Here is a 16,196-nt window from a genome sequence, read left to right on the forward strand (position 1 = left end):
AAAAGTTTCAGTCAAATTGGGGTTGGAGCTGCAGTCTCATTTGAAGACTCAAGTGGGAAGGGTCTGCTTTCAAGCTCACTTCTTTGGCTCTTGGCAGGCTGCAGTTTCTTACTGGCTATTGGTGAAGCCAATATTGGAACTGGCTATCAGTTCCTTGTCACATGAGCCTCTCATAGCTTGCCTGAGTGTCCTCCCAACTTAGCAGCTGGCTTTCCCCAGAGTAAATGATCTAGAAGAAAGAGAGAATGCATACTTGAGATAAGAGTTCAGACTTTTTGTAACCTAATCTTGAAAGTGCGTATTATCACTTCTTCCACATGCTATGGGTGACTCAGACCAGTCCTGCTACAATGTGAGAGGGGACCACACAGGGTGTGAATACTAGGAAGTGGGGATCATTAGGGGCCAGCCATTGTGGACACCGACTATATTTATAATTATTTAAAAATTAAATGTTGGGGCAGCCCTGGTGGCTCAGCGGTTTAGTGCCGCCTTCAGCCCAGGGCCTGAGCCTGGAGACCTGGGATCAAGTCCCACGTCGGGCTCCCTGCATGGAGCCTGCTTCTCCCTCTACCTGTGTCTCTGCCTCTCTCTCTCTCTCTCTATCTCAGGAATAAATAAATAAAATATTTTGAAAAAATAATAAATAAATAAATAAATAAATAAATAAATAAATAAATAAAAATTAAATGTTTAAGGGCATCTGAGTGGCTCAATTTGTTAAACACCTGCCTTTAGCTCAGGTCATGATATCAAGGTCCTGGGATTGAGCCCCACATCAGGCTCCTTGCTCAGCTGGGAGTCTCTCCTCCCTCTGCCCCTCACCCAGTTCATGCTCTCTCTCTTACTCTCTCTCTTTCAAATAAATAAATTTTTAGAAATCTAAAAAAAAGGCTGAGGAAGAGGACACCTCAAATAATGATGACAAAGACTCGTGAAGACAATTTCACGAAACAGGTAGACATTCTCAGAAAAATACAAGAAGCCATGATCCTTATAATCAGGAAATTATAAAAAAAGAGTAGACTGAGATGAAAGAACAATAGGATGAACCAAAAAAGCTAACTAATAAGAATTCCTTAGCTTTAAAATCCTGTTGGAAGGAGCCAAGAGCAGAGTACATAGTACTGAACATGAAATCAGTGACATGATGTGCAGAGTCAAGAAAGCCTCCTAGAATGAAAAGGAAAAAAGGACACTTGACTGGGTCAGTCAGAGGAGTGTGTGACTCTTGATCTTAGGGTTATAGGTTTCAGCCCCAGGTTGGGTATAGAGATTACTTTAGAAAAAAAACTAATAAACTAAAAAAAATTTTGTTTTTTAAAAAAGGAAAGAGAGATTGAAATGATGATGAAGGGGCATCTGGGTGGCTAGTTATTAAACATCTGCTTTTGTTCAGGTCATGATCCCAGAGTCCTGGGATCGAGCCCCACGTCAGCCTCCCATACTCAGTGGAGAGACTGCTTCTCCTTCTCCTCCTTCTCCCTCTGCCCCTCCCCCTGCTTGTGCTTTCTTTCTCTGAAATAAATAAAATCTTAAAAAAGAAAAAGTATGGGATGCCTGGGTGGCTCAGTGGTTGAGCGCCTGCCTTGGGCCAAGGGCGTGATCTTGGAGTCCCAGAATCGAGTCTCACATTGGGCTCTGTGCATGGAGTCTGCTTCTATTTCTGTCTGTGTCTCTGCCTCTGTGTGTGTGTGTGTGTGTGTGTGTCTCATGAATAAATAAATAAAATCTTTTAAAAAAGTAAAATGATGATGGAGAAGATAAAATATATAGAAGACATAATCAGAATATCATGATTAAGGGGTGCCTGCCTGGCTGGCTCAGTGGCAAAGCATATGACTCTTGATCTTAATGTTGAGTTCCAGCCCCACCTTGGGTGTAGATCTTACAAAGAAGACCAGTATTAAGGAAGACACAAAAGAATAGGAGTATCTGAAAGATTTTTAAGGTGAAAATGGTGTAGGTGCACAGATAAAAACAGCTCAATGCACTTGAAGCAAAATCGAGTGTTTAGCCTCTTAAAAGTGAAACATTTGGCCTGCCTGGGTGGCTCAGTCGGTTGAGCAACAGCTTTCAGCTCAGGTTGTGATCCTAGCACTCTGGGATTAAGCCCAGCTTCTCCCTCCCCTCGCTCTTGTGCTCTCTCTCTCAAATAAATAAATAAAATCTTTAAAAAAGAAAGTTAAATATTTGAGGTACTCTCTATACATGAGGAAATATCAACAAAACAAACATGATGACTGTGATTATTCAACAAAGTTTGGAAGGTTCTCATCAATGCAATAAAAAAGTTAAAGATTTGAGAAGAGGAGGCAAAATATTTTTTAGATTACATGGTTTCCATTGGGAAAACCCAAGGAAATCAATTGAAAATAGTCTGGGGGTTGCCTGGCGGGCTCAGTTGGAAGAGCATGTGGCTCTTATTCTTAGGGTCATGAGTTCAAGCACCATGGTGGGTGTAGAGATTACTTAAAATAAGTGAATAAATAAAAACAAAAAAAAAAGAAAGAAAGAAAGAAAGAAAGAAAGAAAGAAAGAAAGAAAGAAAGCAAGAAAGAAAATAGTTTGGAATATCTTTGGATCTATGCAAATTGGGGTATACAAAATGTACAGATATACAAATTAGTAGCTTTTCTTTACATCTACCAAAAGCAGAAAATATATAAAAGACAAAAAGATCTTTTCCACATTACATCAAAAATACAAAATATCCAGGAAATAAATTTAACATAAAGAAGTGTTTAGAGCTTAGATAATGAAAATGATAATGGGGGAAAGAAGACTCAAAGAAATATAGAGATATGCCATTTTCATGGGCAGAAAGACAATATTGGACAACTGTCAATTCCTTTACAAATGAATCTATCCGCTTAATGCAAATTCAAAAAGTCCAACAGAATTTTTAAAATTTAGCAGAGTACACTTGGGAAAACAAAACACTGTGTTAGACAATTTTTGAAAAGAAAAATGTGTTATAGGGGGCACCTGGGTGGCTCAGTGGTTGAGTGTCTGCCTTTGGCTCAGGTCATGATCCCAGGGTCCTGGGATCAAGGGCCACATCAGGGTCTCCACATGGAGCCTGCTTTTCCCTCTGCCTATGTCTCTGCTTCTTTCTGTGTGTCTCTCATGAATAAATAAATTAAATCTTAAAAAATATGTTATAATATCACTATAATTATAACAATGTCCCAATATGGGCATATAAGCATGGGAGTAGACAGAGGGAGTAACAGAAAACCTAGAAATAGACCTAAATTTATTAGAAGTTAATATTCTCTATGTTAAAGGTGACATCTCAAATTTAGAAAAGGATGGATTTATTTATCAATTGGGTTAGACAACTTTCTAGTTATTTTAGAAAAAAATAAAATTAGATTCTTACCTCATACTACATATCCAAATAAATTCCAGATGGAATCAAAATTTAACTACAAGCACTAGAAAAACAAAGGCTGATATATGTGTAATTTTGAGTTGGAGAATGTCTAAGCATGACACAAAAGACACCAGGGACATTGTTAAACAACAGACTGATAGATTTTTCTGTACAAAATTTAAAAATTTGATTACCAATAAATCACTAACAGGTTAAAAAATCAACAAAATTTTGTGAGGAAATATTCTCAATATATATAGTGGACAAAGAGTTAAAATTCTTCGGCTAGAAATAGCTCTCAAAATCATAAAAGAAAATGAACATTCTAATAATTAGACAAAGAACAGGTGCTTAGCCAAAGAAGAAATCTAAATGGCCAATAAATCCGTGAGAAAATCTACAATATTACCAGCAAACAAAAAAACAAACAAATACAAATTAAAACAAAGAGAAATCTTTTTCTTTATTTTTAAAAGATTTTATTTTTCAAGTAATCTTGATGCCCAGTGCGGGGCTCGAACACAACCCAGATATTAAGCATGGTATACTTTGACTGAGCCAGCCAGGCATTCCAGAAACCCTCTATTTATTTATTTATTTGACAGAGAAAGAGAGAGTGAGAGAGAGCACACAAGCAGGGGGAGCAACAGGCAAAAGGAGAGGGAGCAGCAGGCTCCCTACTGAGCAGGGAAAACCCTGGGATCATGACCTGAATTGGCTTAACTGACTGAGCCACCCAGGTGCCCCTTATTAACATTTTAAAAATCATGCTATAAAGTATCTACATACCATGATTCCACTTTTATGTGAAGAAATTATATAACATTTACATGCACATATATGTGTAGAAGAAAGTCTGGAAATCGATAAATCAAAATACCAATAGTAGTTATTTCTAGGAAATAAGATTGTCATTGATTTTTTCTTTTGTATTATATATTCTGCAAAGAATATGTATTACTTATATATATTTTAAAGGCTTTTATGAAGGGATGAAGGATATCACAAAAAGACAGCTAACAGATTTGACTATATAAACTAGTAACATGTCTTATGTAATATCAAAAATTATTAGGTCCATCAATAGATCAACACCTCAGAAACAACCACCCCATCCCTGTCGTTGTCTTTCCAGCACCTGCTCCCAAGAATACCCTGACTTTTTGAAACTTGTATTAGTTTTGTCTATTTATGAACCTTACAGAAATGAAATTACATAGTATATAGTGCTTTGTGTCAGACTGCTTTTACTTGAGATTATGTTTATTTACGAGATTGATCTATATTTTGCTTTTGTGATTGTGGCTCATTTATTTTCATTGTTTTTTTTTTTAAGATTTAATTTATTTATTTGACAGAGAGAGAGTATAAGCAGGGGCAACAGTAGAGGGTGAGGGAGAAGCAGGCTCCTTACCAAGGAGGGAGCCAGATGTGGGGCTTGATTCCAGGACCCTGGGATCATGACCTGAGCTGAAGGCAGCCGCTTAACCCACGGAGCCACTCAGGCGCCCTGTTTTCATTGGTTTATAGCAACAAATGTGGTTCACAATGTTGTCCCCAGGAGCCATTTGGCATTGTCTGGAGACAGTTTAGATTGTCATAACTGGAGGTGGGGGGCACTACTGGTATCCAGGGGATCAGGCCAGGGAGACTGGTCAAAATCCTGCAGTGCAGAGTAAAGAATTATCTTGGCCTAAATGTTAATCATGCTGAAGTTAAGAAACCCTGCTCTAGGGGCGTCTGGCTGGCTCAGTTGGTCTCAGTTGATCTCTCTGGATTGCAAATTCAAGCCCCGTGGTGGGTGCAGAGATTACTTAAAAATAAAACATTTAAAAACAACAAAAACCGCAACCCTGCTCTATCGTATTCCAGTATGTCACAAGATATCCATTTCTCTAATGATGGGGACACAGAAAGTTTTACAGTAGTAAAAATTGTAAACAGCCTGAAATATTCACAAATTATGGTTGGTCCAAATGAGAACATATTATGTAGGTATGAGATTTCACGTTTATAAAGAGTTTATGGGGACACCCGGGTGACTCAGCAGTTGAGCTTCTGCCTTCGACCCAGTGCATGATCCTGGGGTTCCAGAATCGAGTCCCACATCAGGCTCCCCTCATGGAGCCTGCTTCGCCCTCTGCCTGTGTCTCTGCCTCTGTCTCTCTCTCTGTGTCTCTCATGAATAAATAAATGAAATCTTTAAAAATAAATAAATAAATCCAACTTAAAAAAAAAGAGTTTGTAATAGTATACTGAACAATTTTAATTGGATAAAAGATGGATTCTAAATTGTACCCACAAAACAGGGAAGCATTTCTGTCATGGTGTCATGAGAACAACACAGAATCCAAAATAGTGTAGACACTCTGCCCACACCTGTGTAAGAGTGATATCCAAGGGGTGCCTGGGTGGCTTAGTGGGTTAGGCGTCTGCCTTTGGCTCAGGTCATGATCCCAGGGTCCTGGGATGGAGTCCAGAGTCCCTCCCCGCTCAGCGGGGAAGCTGCTTCTTTCTCTCCCTCTTCCTTTCCCCCTGTTTGTGCTCTCTCACTCTCAAACAAATAAATAAATAAACTCTTAAAAAAAAAAAAGGGTGATATCCAAGAAGGAGGCTGGAAAGAAACACCTGGAGATGTTGCAAGGATTGTGGGGTGTAGTGGTAGTGAAGCAAGGCCTACATTTTGCAGTTCTTTTGGCTACTCGGTTTTTATTTTCCAAATTTTCTTTTTTAATAATGTAGAGGGATAGGAAAATACAACAAAGTTAAAAAAAAAAACCCAGCTACTCCCAGCCTCTCCCACCAGTGTCCGTGGGAGAGTTTGTCCACGGGGTATTGAGGTCTCCAGCACCTTCTCCCATTGAGGGTCGTCCCCTGGTGCATCCCCATGCTCCTGGGCCAGGGAGGGGGGTGCGGTAAACCCCAGTCATTTTTCTTTTCTTTTTTTCACCCCAGTCATTTTTCAAACCAGAGTTTACGTGGCATCTCCAGCCACTTTTACTCGGCCTCCACATTCTGTTAACCATTCTTTTCTCTCTAACAGGTACAGCTTTTCAGTATGGCACTTGACGCTCAAGTGGAATAGGTTATTTTCCACAGTGGTCTGTGAGCCAGGTGAGGGGAGGATTTAGGTCTGAATATCCCAGGATCTTTCTGGACACCTGTGGGAATAAAGCTAGGGGTTGTCCTTGAAAGTCTGAAGAATTTGGGGGAAGACCCTGGTCTGAAATCAAAGAACTAGAACGTGACCATAATTTACCTGATGGAATCCAAAGCAAATATTGTACTTTTTTTTTTGTACTCTTTTTGAAGAATGATTATGACTGATATTTCTGGTTTTCTACAACAGTGCCTGGAACATAGTATTTTGATACTGAGGAGTGGACTATAATTCAATGCTGGCTGCACCGACCACCCAGAGTTAGTGCAGACCCCACTGTTTAAAGGGCGTGGTCCACAGGCACCTGGGTGGCTCAGTGGTTGAGCATCTTTGGCTCAGGTCATGATCCCAGGGTCCTGGGATCGAGCCCTATGTTGGGCTCCCTGCTCAGTGGGGGGATCCTGCTTCTCCCTCTGCCTCCTGTTCTCCCTGCTTGTGCTCTCTGGCTCTATCTCTCTGTCAAATAAATAAAATATTCTTTTAAGAACAGAAAATAAAGGGCATGGTCCCCAACAACACTGCTCCTATTTCGGACCAACTGGCTGGATCTGGGGCTTCTCACGATCCCCCTCAGGTGTGATAATTTTCTGTTACAGCTCGCAGAACTCAGGAAAGCACTATACTTCTGACTGCGATTTTATTCTACAGGATACAAATCAGGACCAGCTACACAAATAGACACATAGGGTGAGATCTGGAAGGGCCCCAAATGCATAGCTTCGGTTCTCTTTCCACAGATTAGGGAGCACCACTCTCCTAGCACAGCACCAACCAGGAAGCTCCTCTGAGTTTTCTTTTTAGAGATTTTACCCACTTTTTTGAGAGGGGGGGCACGCACAAACCCTCTGCCACAGGGGAGGGGCAGGCAGAGGGAGCAGGAGAAGCAGGCTCCCCACTGAGCAAGAGCCCAACTTGGTTGAGGGGGGCTCGATCCTCGGAGCCCGGGGATCATGACCTGAGCCAAAGGCAGCCACTCAACTGCCTGAGCCACCGAGGTGCCCCTCCACTGAGTTTTCTATGGGGTTTCATTACATAGGCCGATGGATTAAATCCTTGGCCATCCAACTGAACCCAATCTGCAGCCTCTCTCCCCTCCCAGGAGGTCAGGCAGGCTCCAGGTTCTGACCCTCTAATCCTATGGTTGGTCTTCCTGGTGACCAGCTCCCATCCTGAAGCTATAGGGGAGCCCTCCAAGAGTCACCTCATTAGCACAAACTCAGGTGGGATCCAGGAAGCTCACAAATAACTACGACACTTCTATCACCAGGGAAATTCCAAGGGTTTTAGAAGCCCCATGCCAGGAACCTGGCACAAATTCTTTATTATACAACACATAGTAGACACTCAATAAATATTTGCTAAGCGGAAAGATACACTAAAAATACCAGAAATTGGCAGGGGAGAGAAAGGCACTTAGGCTCTTAGATTTTTCCACCTGACAAGTGTATATACTTATTATGAAGACAGACACATTAGGCTACAAAAAACCAATACCGTTAAACATTCCAATCCTATGACAAGCTCCCCCTTGCTCTGGTTTATATTACCAAGCACCCTGATGATAATTTGACTTCCCATGTGACTTGTTTATAGAAAGACAATGCTAGCCAGGCTGACATGAGCATGCACGTCTGCCTGAGTCACCTTCTCGTTGTAAATTAGTTAAGTGGCATTCTGGCTTACATGGAGCAGTCTCTTTGAGCTCTCTCCGCCTTCCACACTCCCCTAGAGTAGTTTCCGAACCACATGCAGCCCAAGACGCAACCCTGGACTCTGGCAAGTCCCTCCAGGCTGGTGCCACCCCGGAAGCCTCTAAGAGCCCCGTGGGAGCCATCCAGCCGGCTCTCTGCCTCTACATTTCAGGGTGTGGGCTTCAGGGCATTCACAACATTCCTGCAACAGAAGAGTTTCGGGAACACCCCAAATTGGATCTGGGTGACTTGAATATAATCTCAAGCAAGCAGGTATGTCTGAGATGTGGTTGTAAAGGAGAAAGCTTAAGCCTAATTAATTTTATTCCACTTGACTTAAAGAAAGAGCATGTGAAAGAAGGGGATCTGAGGACATCTGTGACCTGGGCCTCAAGAACACAAGCCTCCAGAGGCTGGAGACACTGAGTCTGGTGCACACAGGCCTTGCAGCGACTGGAGAGATTTACTCTTTTGGAGGAAAGAGAGAAGTCAGTCCTCTAAAACCGGAATGAGGAAGATGAACCCACCACGAGCTGCAATTCAATCTGGTACTCAACAAGCAAACTTCTGGTTAATAATTAGATTGGTGAATCATCGTCACTATATCCTCTCCATTAAAAATTAATAAATGATGTTCTGGTTTATACATCTTCCTCTTATAAGTTTGTTTACTTTGAGTCAGTCCCACAAAGCTGATGCATTGAGTTTCAAGCTAAGGGAAGTTGAGGGTCAGACTACAGAAGATAAGAAGATAGCGACCCCTTCCAACATATTGTCAGCCTGTGGCCAGCCAGCCAGCTCCTCTCTAGATGAACATATATACTTCCATGTATCCCTCAGATCACAGCACATCTAATTCGGGAAGCAGTTCTACAGTACCTTTTTTTTTTCTTTAAGTTTATTTATTTTTAGTAATCTCTACACTCAAGATGGGGCTCAAACTCGCACCCGGAGGTCAAAAGTTGCGTGCTCCTCTGAGTGAGTCAGCCAGGTGCTCCCCTTCTGCAGTATCCTTGAATGGCATTCTCTTTGGGTACCCCCTATGGCTCCACTGTCATAACCCTTCAAAGCAGTCTGCTTTCTTGGAGATCTTGGTTGTTAGAATATCTTTTCTTTTTTTTTTTCATCTTAGAGAATATCTTTTCTTAAATTGGAAATTGAATATGTCACCTTATAACTTCTACCTACTGGTTCTTTGACAAAATAATACAAATGTTTTTAGGTGCCTAGGCTGCATAGCCTCAGTTCCTGTGAAGGAACTTGCTGATGGAACCAAGCCTTCTTATTCCCCTATTGTTCTCCTAGTTTCCCAGTGTCTTTCTTTAAAACATGATTCCCCCACCCCACCCCCGCCGAATCTAGTCAGTCCACTAGCATTATTATTTTTGAGACATAAGATATTGGTGCAGCAAAAAGTTTGTTATTTCTTTTAGCAGCTGCATCTCACTGTTGGCTCATATGCTTCAGATAAAATGCCTTCACCTCAGTGCATTTCCCCTTCCCTTCGGATTTGAAGCTGTTGAAATGAGATACACATTAGTAAGGCTGTGGGTTTACTGTGGTGAGCTTGCCCCCCCCCCCTTGGTGAATGCTATTTCTGTTCAATCTGAGGAAGAGGGCCCTTAGCTCAGGACTCATATACGGAATTCAGACCTAAGCAGTGAATGAGTTTTCTTAGAAAGAAAGAGAGAAAGAGAAAAAAAAAAAAAAGATCTACCTTTCTGTAGGAGAGAAGCCATCACTAGAGAGCTTGGAAGGTGTTTTTCTCATTTTTATCTCCTAGCACCTGGCTGGGTAAAAGGCACTCAGCATGGGCTTGATGAATCTAGTGAAGGAGATACTAATTTCAATTGGGAGAGAGGAAAGCAAAAGAAAGAAAGAGAAAAAAAGAAAAAGAAAGAAAGAAAAAGAAAGGAAGGAAGGAAGGAAGGAAGGAAGGAAGGAAGGAAGGAAGGAAGGAAGGAAGGAAAGAAGGAAGGGAGGGAGAAGAGAGAGCCTATTTGCTCAAGGCTGTTTTCCTTCTGGTTCTAGAACATAAAAATGGCACATACAGTAAAATAGTTTACCCAAACCTAGGCTTGGCTTCTCTCAGAACCCCTGACACACTCCCCGGCGGATTTTTCCTGTCATCTTGAATCCCTTCCACAAGCCCAAGTCGTCTTGAGCACTAATCTGCCTGTTTGTTGTTGACTTAATCTGGAAAACACTTCCTATCACTCCTTGGCCCCCACCCTGTCCCTCAGCCCCTCAACACCCTTCTTCTGCCACTCGCCCCACCCTCCCCTCCCCTCCCCCTCCCCGGGTCCGGAAACCCACATGGGGGTTCAGGTTTGGGGATCTGATGCTGTCACTGCCCACCGACGCTCCAGGGACAACTTTGAGAGGCCATGTGCCTGTCCCCCTGAGGAAGTGGGAGAAATCCCTGCAGCTCGGTTTTGTTCCAATGGTCTGCTCAGTGAGTGATTCCCGTTTCCCCAAAGGCTGCCCCTCATTAGCATGAACGGGGGTGGGGGTGTGGAGAAGGGGTGGGGGGAGAGAAAGAGCAAAAGCCCAGGCTCAGTTTTAGAGCCTGGGAACCGTGTCTACGAAAATGACAGCTAGAGCTTTCTGGCTCCTCTGTTTGATCGTTGGATCATCTCCCGAAGCCCCAGTGGCGGACAGAAAAGGTAAGATCGGTGAAATGCGGAGTCCCCGCGGAGGAGCAGGGGTGGGGGTCGTGGTGGTGGTGCTGGGGGCCGGGGGGGGGGGGGAGGACCGGGGAGAGGGCGCGCTGAAGGGCGGGACGAGGAGGGGGTCGGAGTTTGCAGGAGAGGGGACTCCGGGTCCGTGTTCGTGTTCGAAAGGAGCAAACCGTGTCCCCAAGATGTTGTGTGTCCTGGCAGCCTTTTCGGAAAGAAGCCAGTTCAGCTGCCGAAATGATCTCGAGCGAGCCGGGCAGGCTGGAGAAAACTTTGCATGTTAAGTAGTTGCTCCATCACGGAGGAGGGAAAGTGTCACAAGGGGTCGCGGCCGTGCCTTTCGGGCGCCGCGCGGGCCGGGCTCGCAGGACGCGGCGGGCGGCGGGCGCCCCGGGGAGCGCGGGGTGCGCCCTGCGCCCCGGGCCCGGGTCCCGCGGGCGATCCGAGGCGCTGGGGGCGCCCCGCGCGGCTGAGGGCCACGGGGAGCCCCAGGCGGACACCGGCCCCGGGGCGGGGGTGGGGGTGGGTGGCGCTGGCGTGGGCGGAGGAGGATACCTGCGTCTCTAACGCACACAATTCCATGCATGAGCTGAAAAGAAGTTACTGGGGGGAAATGAAATAAGGGATTCTCAGCGGGGAGACGTTCTTGTTTTGCTTTTATTTGGATGTTCTGTTCGACTCACTTATCTCTGGGAAAAACGGCTTCCGCACCTCGCAGGGCAATTGACTTTGGGTTATTTTTCCACATGGAAATTGAATGACTTCAGTGGCATTTAACCCAAATATCAGACAATCTTTCCCATGACAACAGATGGTGATATCAATGGGGAAGCAGTTGTGAGGTCAACAGTCGACAGTCAGGAATTGGATAACCACCAGGACTTTATTCAGCTGTGTATGGGACGACGTTGGACATAATGAGTCAGAATCAACCTCTCTGCAAAAACATGAACCATAACCGGCTATTAGGGCTGGGTGAAGGCTGATTTTTAAAGGAGATTGTCGATTGGGCAAGATAAGGCACTTTTAATGCAGTGTTGCGAGAGCTGCGAAGGGGGCACACCAGGCTCGTCGAGGCAAGAGGAGAGAAATGCGGAAAACGAGCCCTTGAGACAACAGAAAAAGAAAAATAAAGACAGATTCTTGTGCCGCTTTGGAGGGCACTGGGACCCAGGCAAACGGGGAGGTGATATTGTGTAACTGGGCATGGAAAGTTGCCCAGCTTCCAAGCTGGCTGAAGTTTGCTCACTAACCTGTCTGCAGAGCTGGGGGGGGGGGGGTCATTCATAATTTTTTTTTTTAAAAAATTTGTTTTCACGCCATATCATTTAAGAGATTTTTCTCCACCAGGGAAAGGGGGAATGCAAGTGGGCTGTGTGTGTGCTTTTATGCTCAACCAAGGGGCCTCGGCCTCCCAGCCATGCTTTAAAGATCTTTCTTAGCTGTGGTTTACTCGTAAGTGGTGTCCAAGAAGCCGGATAAAAATCCACTCAGAGACCAAGATGACAGTGTAAACACGGATGGGAAAACCAAATAGTTCTGTTGTCAGGGGCGCTTAAACAATTAGGAGAACCTGTAATATGAGACCTTTCCCCCTGGGGTTTGCTCTTGGTACTTTCTCAACAAACTGTACATAGCAAAAAGGCGGATGTTTATACATATATTAAAGAAACGGCAGAAAAAAAGGGGGGGTTGTTATTTAAACCACAGTTGACAGTTGTGTTTAGTCCTAGAACAAATAGGTTGTTGCAATTTTTAAAAGCTATAGGTTTGAGAAGGTTCCTTAAGGAAATGAAACGTTCCCATGCGGGGAGAACATTTTTCCTGGTTGGCCTGGTTCTCCGGGGGCAAGACCCTCCCGTCGGTCTCGCCCCGGGGCCTAGGGGACCTGCCCTCGCGCTCCCTAACCTGCACCTCCAGCCCCCCCCCCACGCCTGCTCCTCTCGCAGGTGCCTGCTGAGTTTGCATCGCCCCCCGGCGCGTCTGCCCTCCCGCGCGCCCCCACCGGCCCCTCCGACCCCCGCTCCGCCCCTGCCCTCTCCACGGGGGCGCCCTCCTGACGGCCTCCCCGGCCTCTCCTCTTTTTCCCCTACAGCCTCGCCGCCCCACGGCAGGAAGCCCGACCCCGGCGGCGGCCCGAGCGCGGAGGCGACGCCGGGGCCCCGAGCGCAGCCGGTCCCCGAGGCCCCGCGGCGGCCACGCGCGGCCGAGGCCGCTCCCCGCGCTTGGCCGGACCCGCGACGCCGGAAGCCCCCGCCGCCCGCCGAGAACCGGGCCGGCTTCCGGGAGGCCGCGCGCGCGCCCGCCGGCCCGCCGAGCCCGCGCCTCGCGCAGGCGGAGAACCGCGCCTCGCCGCGCCGCGCGCCCGCGCTGGAGGACGCCCCGCGGCGAGCCCGCGCCCGGGCCCTGCGCTTCCCGGCCGTGCGGCCGCCCGCGCGCGCCGCCGAGGCCCCCGCCGGCCCCGCCCACCCCAACCGGCCGCGCGCCGCCGCGCCGCCCCCGGAGCCCGCGCCCGCGCCCGCGCCCGCGCCCCCGCCGCCGCCGCCGCGCCTCGGCCCGCCGCAGAGGGACGCGGAGCCCGGCGCCCAGCCCTGCGCGCGCGCCTGCAGGGTGGACCTGGACGAGCGCGAGTCCTACTGCGCGAGCGAGTTCGGTGAGCCCCGCCCCGGCGAGCCTGCCCGAGCCTGCCCGAGCCTCCCCGAGGGCGCGCCCCGGAGGGACCCGCCCGCTGCACCCTGCAGCCCCCTCGCCCGTGCGCTCGGGTCCGTGAGGTGCAGCCTCAAGTGGGGAGAGAGGGGACGCGAGCGCTGTGCGTTTCTCCAAACTCTTTGTTTTTTTTGAAGAGCAGCAGTGAACGGGATCGTCCATGACGTGGACGTGCTCGGCACCGGGATCCGGCTGGTGACCCTGCTGGTGGACCGCGACGGCCTGTACAAGATGAGCCGCCTGTACATCACTCCGGACGGGTTTTTCTTCCGAGTCCACATATTGGCCCTGGACGACTCCAGCTGCAATAAGCCGTGTCCAGAATTTAAACCTGGTATTGACACTGACCCCACCGCTTAATATACGGACTTTACGCCACCGCTTGTAACTCGGATGCCACGGCCCCGGTGGTTTTTTTTTTTTTTTTTTTTTTTTTGCGGGGGGAGGGATGGAGTATTCGAAAAATGAATAGAATTTAGACGACAGGTATTATTTCTGTCACTCTGATTTACGCGCCATCAGCCTCCCCGCGCCTCTGGTGAAAGGTGGGGAACAGCATGGGCTGGCACAAAGCAGGCCCTCAGATACGTGTTGACGTATGGAGCGACGAAGCAGCGTAGCCAGAGAGCCACAGAACAGGCTTTTAGAAAAAAAGTTTAGGGCGGGCATTTTTTGGAGGGCGGCGGGGGGGAACCCACTCCCACATCTTTCTAGAGGTGTGCTCTGGAAAATCCTCCCGATACCTCGTGATTAGGACCTTTGTTTTGTAACGCTGGCTGCTTACACAGGCTGATTATGTGGTTGTCTTCTAAAGGTCACTAGACTGTTTCCACCGCTTGTTGGAGGGTGAAAAGTCTGAGTTTCAACATGTGCCGCAGTAGTTGCAAGCTTACGCACTCCTTGACGGCTTCGCAATCTCTTACTGCTTCTTGGCATTTACAAGACACTATGAATGTACTTTCTGGTTACGTTTTTTTCCCCCTCCCCAGGCAGCAGGTATATCGTGATGGGCCACATCTACCATAAGAGACGCCAGCTCCCTACGGCTCTGCTCCAGGTCCTGAGAGGACGGCTCCGACCCGGAGATGGACTGCTCAGGAGCAGCAGCAGCTATGTGAAGAGATTTAATCGAAAAAGGGACGGGCAAGTGCAAGATGCAGTTCACACCCAGTGCATCTGAAACGTCCTATCCTTGGGCTTTTGGGAGAGACTTGGCATTCAGCAACGAGATGGGGAAGGGCCTGTCTCCACGTGATGGGGTCTTCCTGTGGAGTAGGGCCCATAGCTCCTTCTGGAACTGATTGTGTCATTCCAACTCTAATCTTCAAGTTGCCACTTATTTACGAGATGCCTCTTCGATGGTACGCTTCAGAGCTCCCTGGCAAAGCTGTTCAGCTCTCGTGGCAGTTATTCACGCGGCTCAGATAACTGACCTGTCCAGTTAACACATCACTGCTTCGTGTTGTTTATTTGTAATTATTTTAATTTAAATACACTCTTCAGTAGAAATAGTTCACAAAAAACATTTCCTTGATTTTAAATATACAACTTTGAATAGGTTCTATCACGTATCAAACCCAAGTTTCATACTAAAACCATCACATTTTAAGTTCTGTACAGACAGTGCACTAGTCAAAAGACATGTATTGAAATGTCATTTAGATCAAACACTAGGGTCAGAACTCAAGACAAGTATTAAAGTTTTACACTTAGAGTACTAATGGGCTTAATTCAAGCAAAATATTCAAACAAGTGTTCCTGATGTACCAAAATGTGATAAATGGTTTATTTTCATGCCTCCCTGCTCCTAAAAACGTATGTTTTGTGCCAGACTGGCAACTATCCCAATGCTAAACATATTCTGGGTGTATCTGATGTCATTTTTCTATTAAGACCAAGTATCGTGTTTGTGTTTGTAAAGTAGTAAATCTTGCCTTGAAATCAGATCTTGGATGCACCTGGTTTTTTTAGCCTCACTGAGCTCTAAAGGTTTGGGAAAAAGCCTTCCTCAAACATACTCCAAAAACTCTGGAACCAATATGCAATAACAGCTTGCAAGTATGTGAATTTTAAACATTTTCCAGTTGGTTTGGAAAAGGTTTAATCACTAGCTGAATTTAATATTGATTTTATACTTGAGTCCCCAAAGACATTAACAGGTTTTTTTTTTTTTTTTTTCCCAGAAGACTTAAGCTGTAGATCAGTTAAGCTGAAACACGTGAATAGAGACACGGATAATCCATGATTGGAGATCACTGCCTATGGAAAGATAAACAGGAACTGCACCAAAGAAGAAAAAAACCCAGCCTATTCTGGTCTCAGAGATGTGCTCAGGGAGCTCAAGATGTGTTCTTTAGAACATTAGTCTTTAATGGCCACACAGAAGCACTGTATACCTAAGGGATGTTTAGGACAGGACCATAGAGCATCCACAAGGAAGCAGTAGCCTAAGACAGAACATCCAAGTGTGATGGGAGAAACTGTCACCTTATTTGTCCCAAATGGGGCAAAAACATAAAAAAAAAAAAAAAAAAGACATTTTTTTTTTTAACATTTGAGAGATTCTGATTATTCTGTGGTAA

General features: G+C 46.1%; 1 protein-coding gene across 2 annotated transcripts; it reads left to right on the top strand.

Annotated features, from left to right (window-relative positions):
- Positions 1–10,784: 10,784 nt before the first annotated feature.
- On the top strand, positions 10,785–15,558 carry CUNH17orf58 (chromosome unknown C17orf58 homolog). 2 transcript variants are annotated; one of them, XM_055325617.1, is made up of 4 exons: positions 10,785–10,896; positions 13,004–13,561; positions 13,757–13,948; positions 14,604–15,558. In XM_055325617.1, the coding sequence occupies exons 1-4, from the start codon at positions 10,821–10,823 to the stop codon at positions 14,792–14,794; spliced, it is 1,017 nt and encodes a 338-aa protein (XP_055181592.1). In that variant the 5' UTR covers positions 10,785–10,820; the 3' UTR covers positions 14,795–15,558. The 2 variants fall into 2 exon arrangements, with proteins under 2 accessions (XP_055181592.1, XP_055181585.1); XM_055325610.1 differs by lacking the exons at positions 10,785–10,896; positions 13,004–13,561 and adding an exon at positions 13,570–13,670.
- Positions 15,559–16,196: the final 638 nt, after the last annotated feature.

This window comes from Nyctereutes procyonoides, unplaced genomic scaffold, assembly GCF_905146905.1.
Source record: "Nyctereutes procyonoides isolate TBG_1078 unplaced genomic scaffold, NYPRO_anot_genome, whole genome shotgun sequence".
NCBI lineage: Eukaryota > Metazoa > Chordata > Mammalia > Carnivora > Canidae > Nyctereutes > Nyctereutes procyonoides.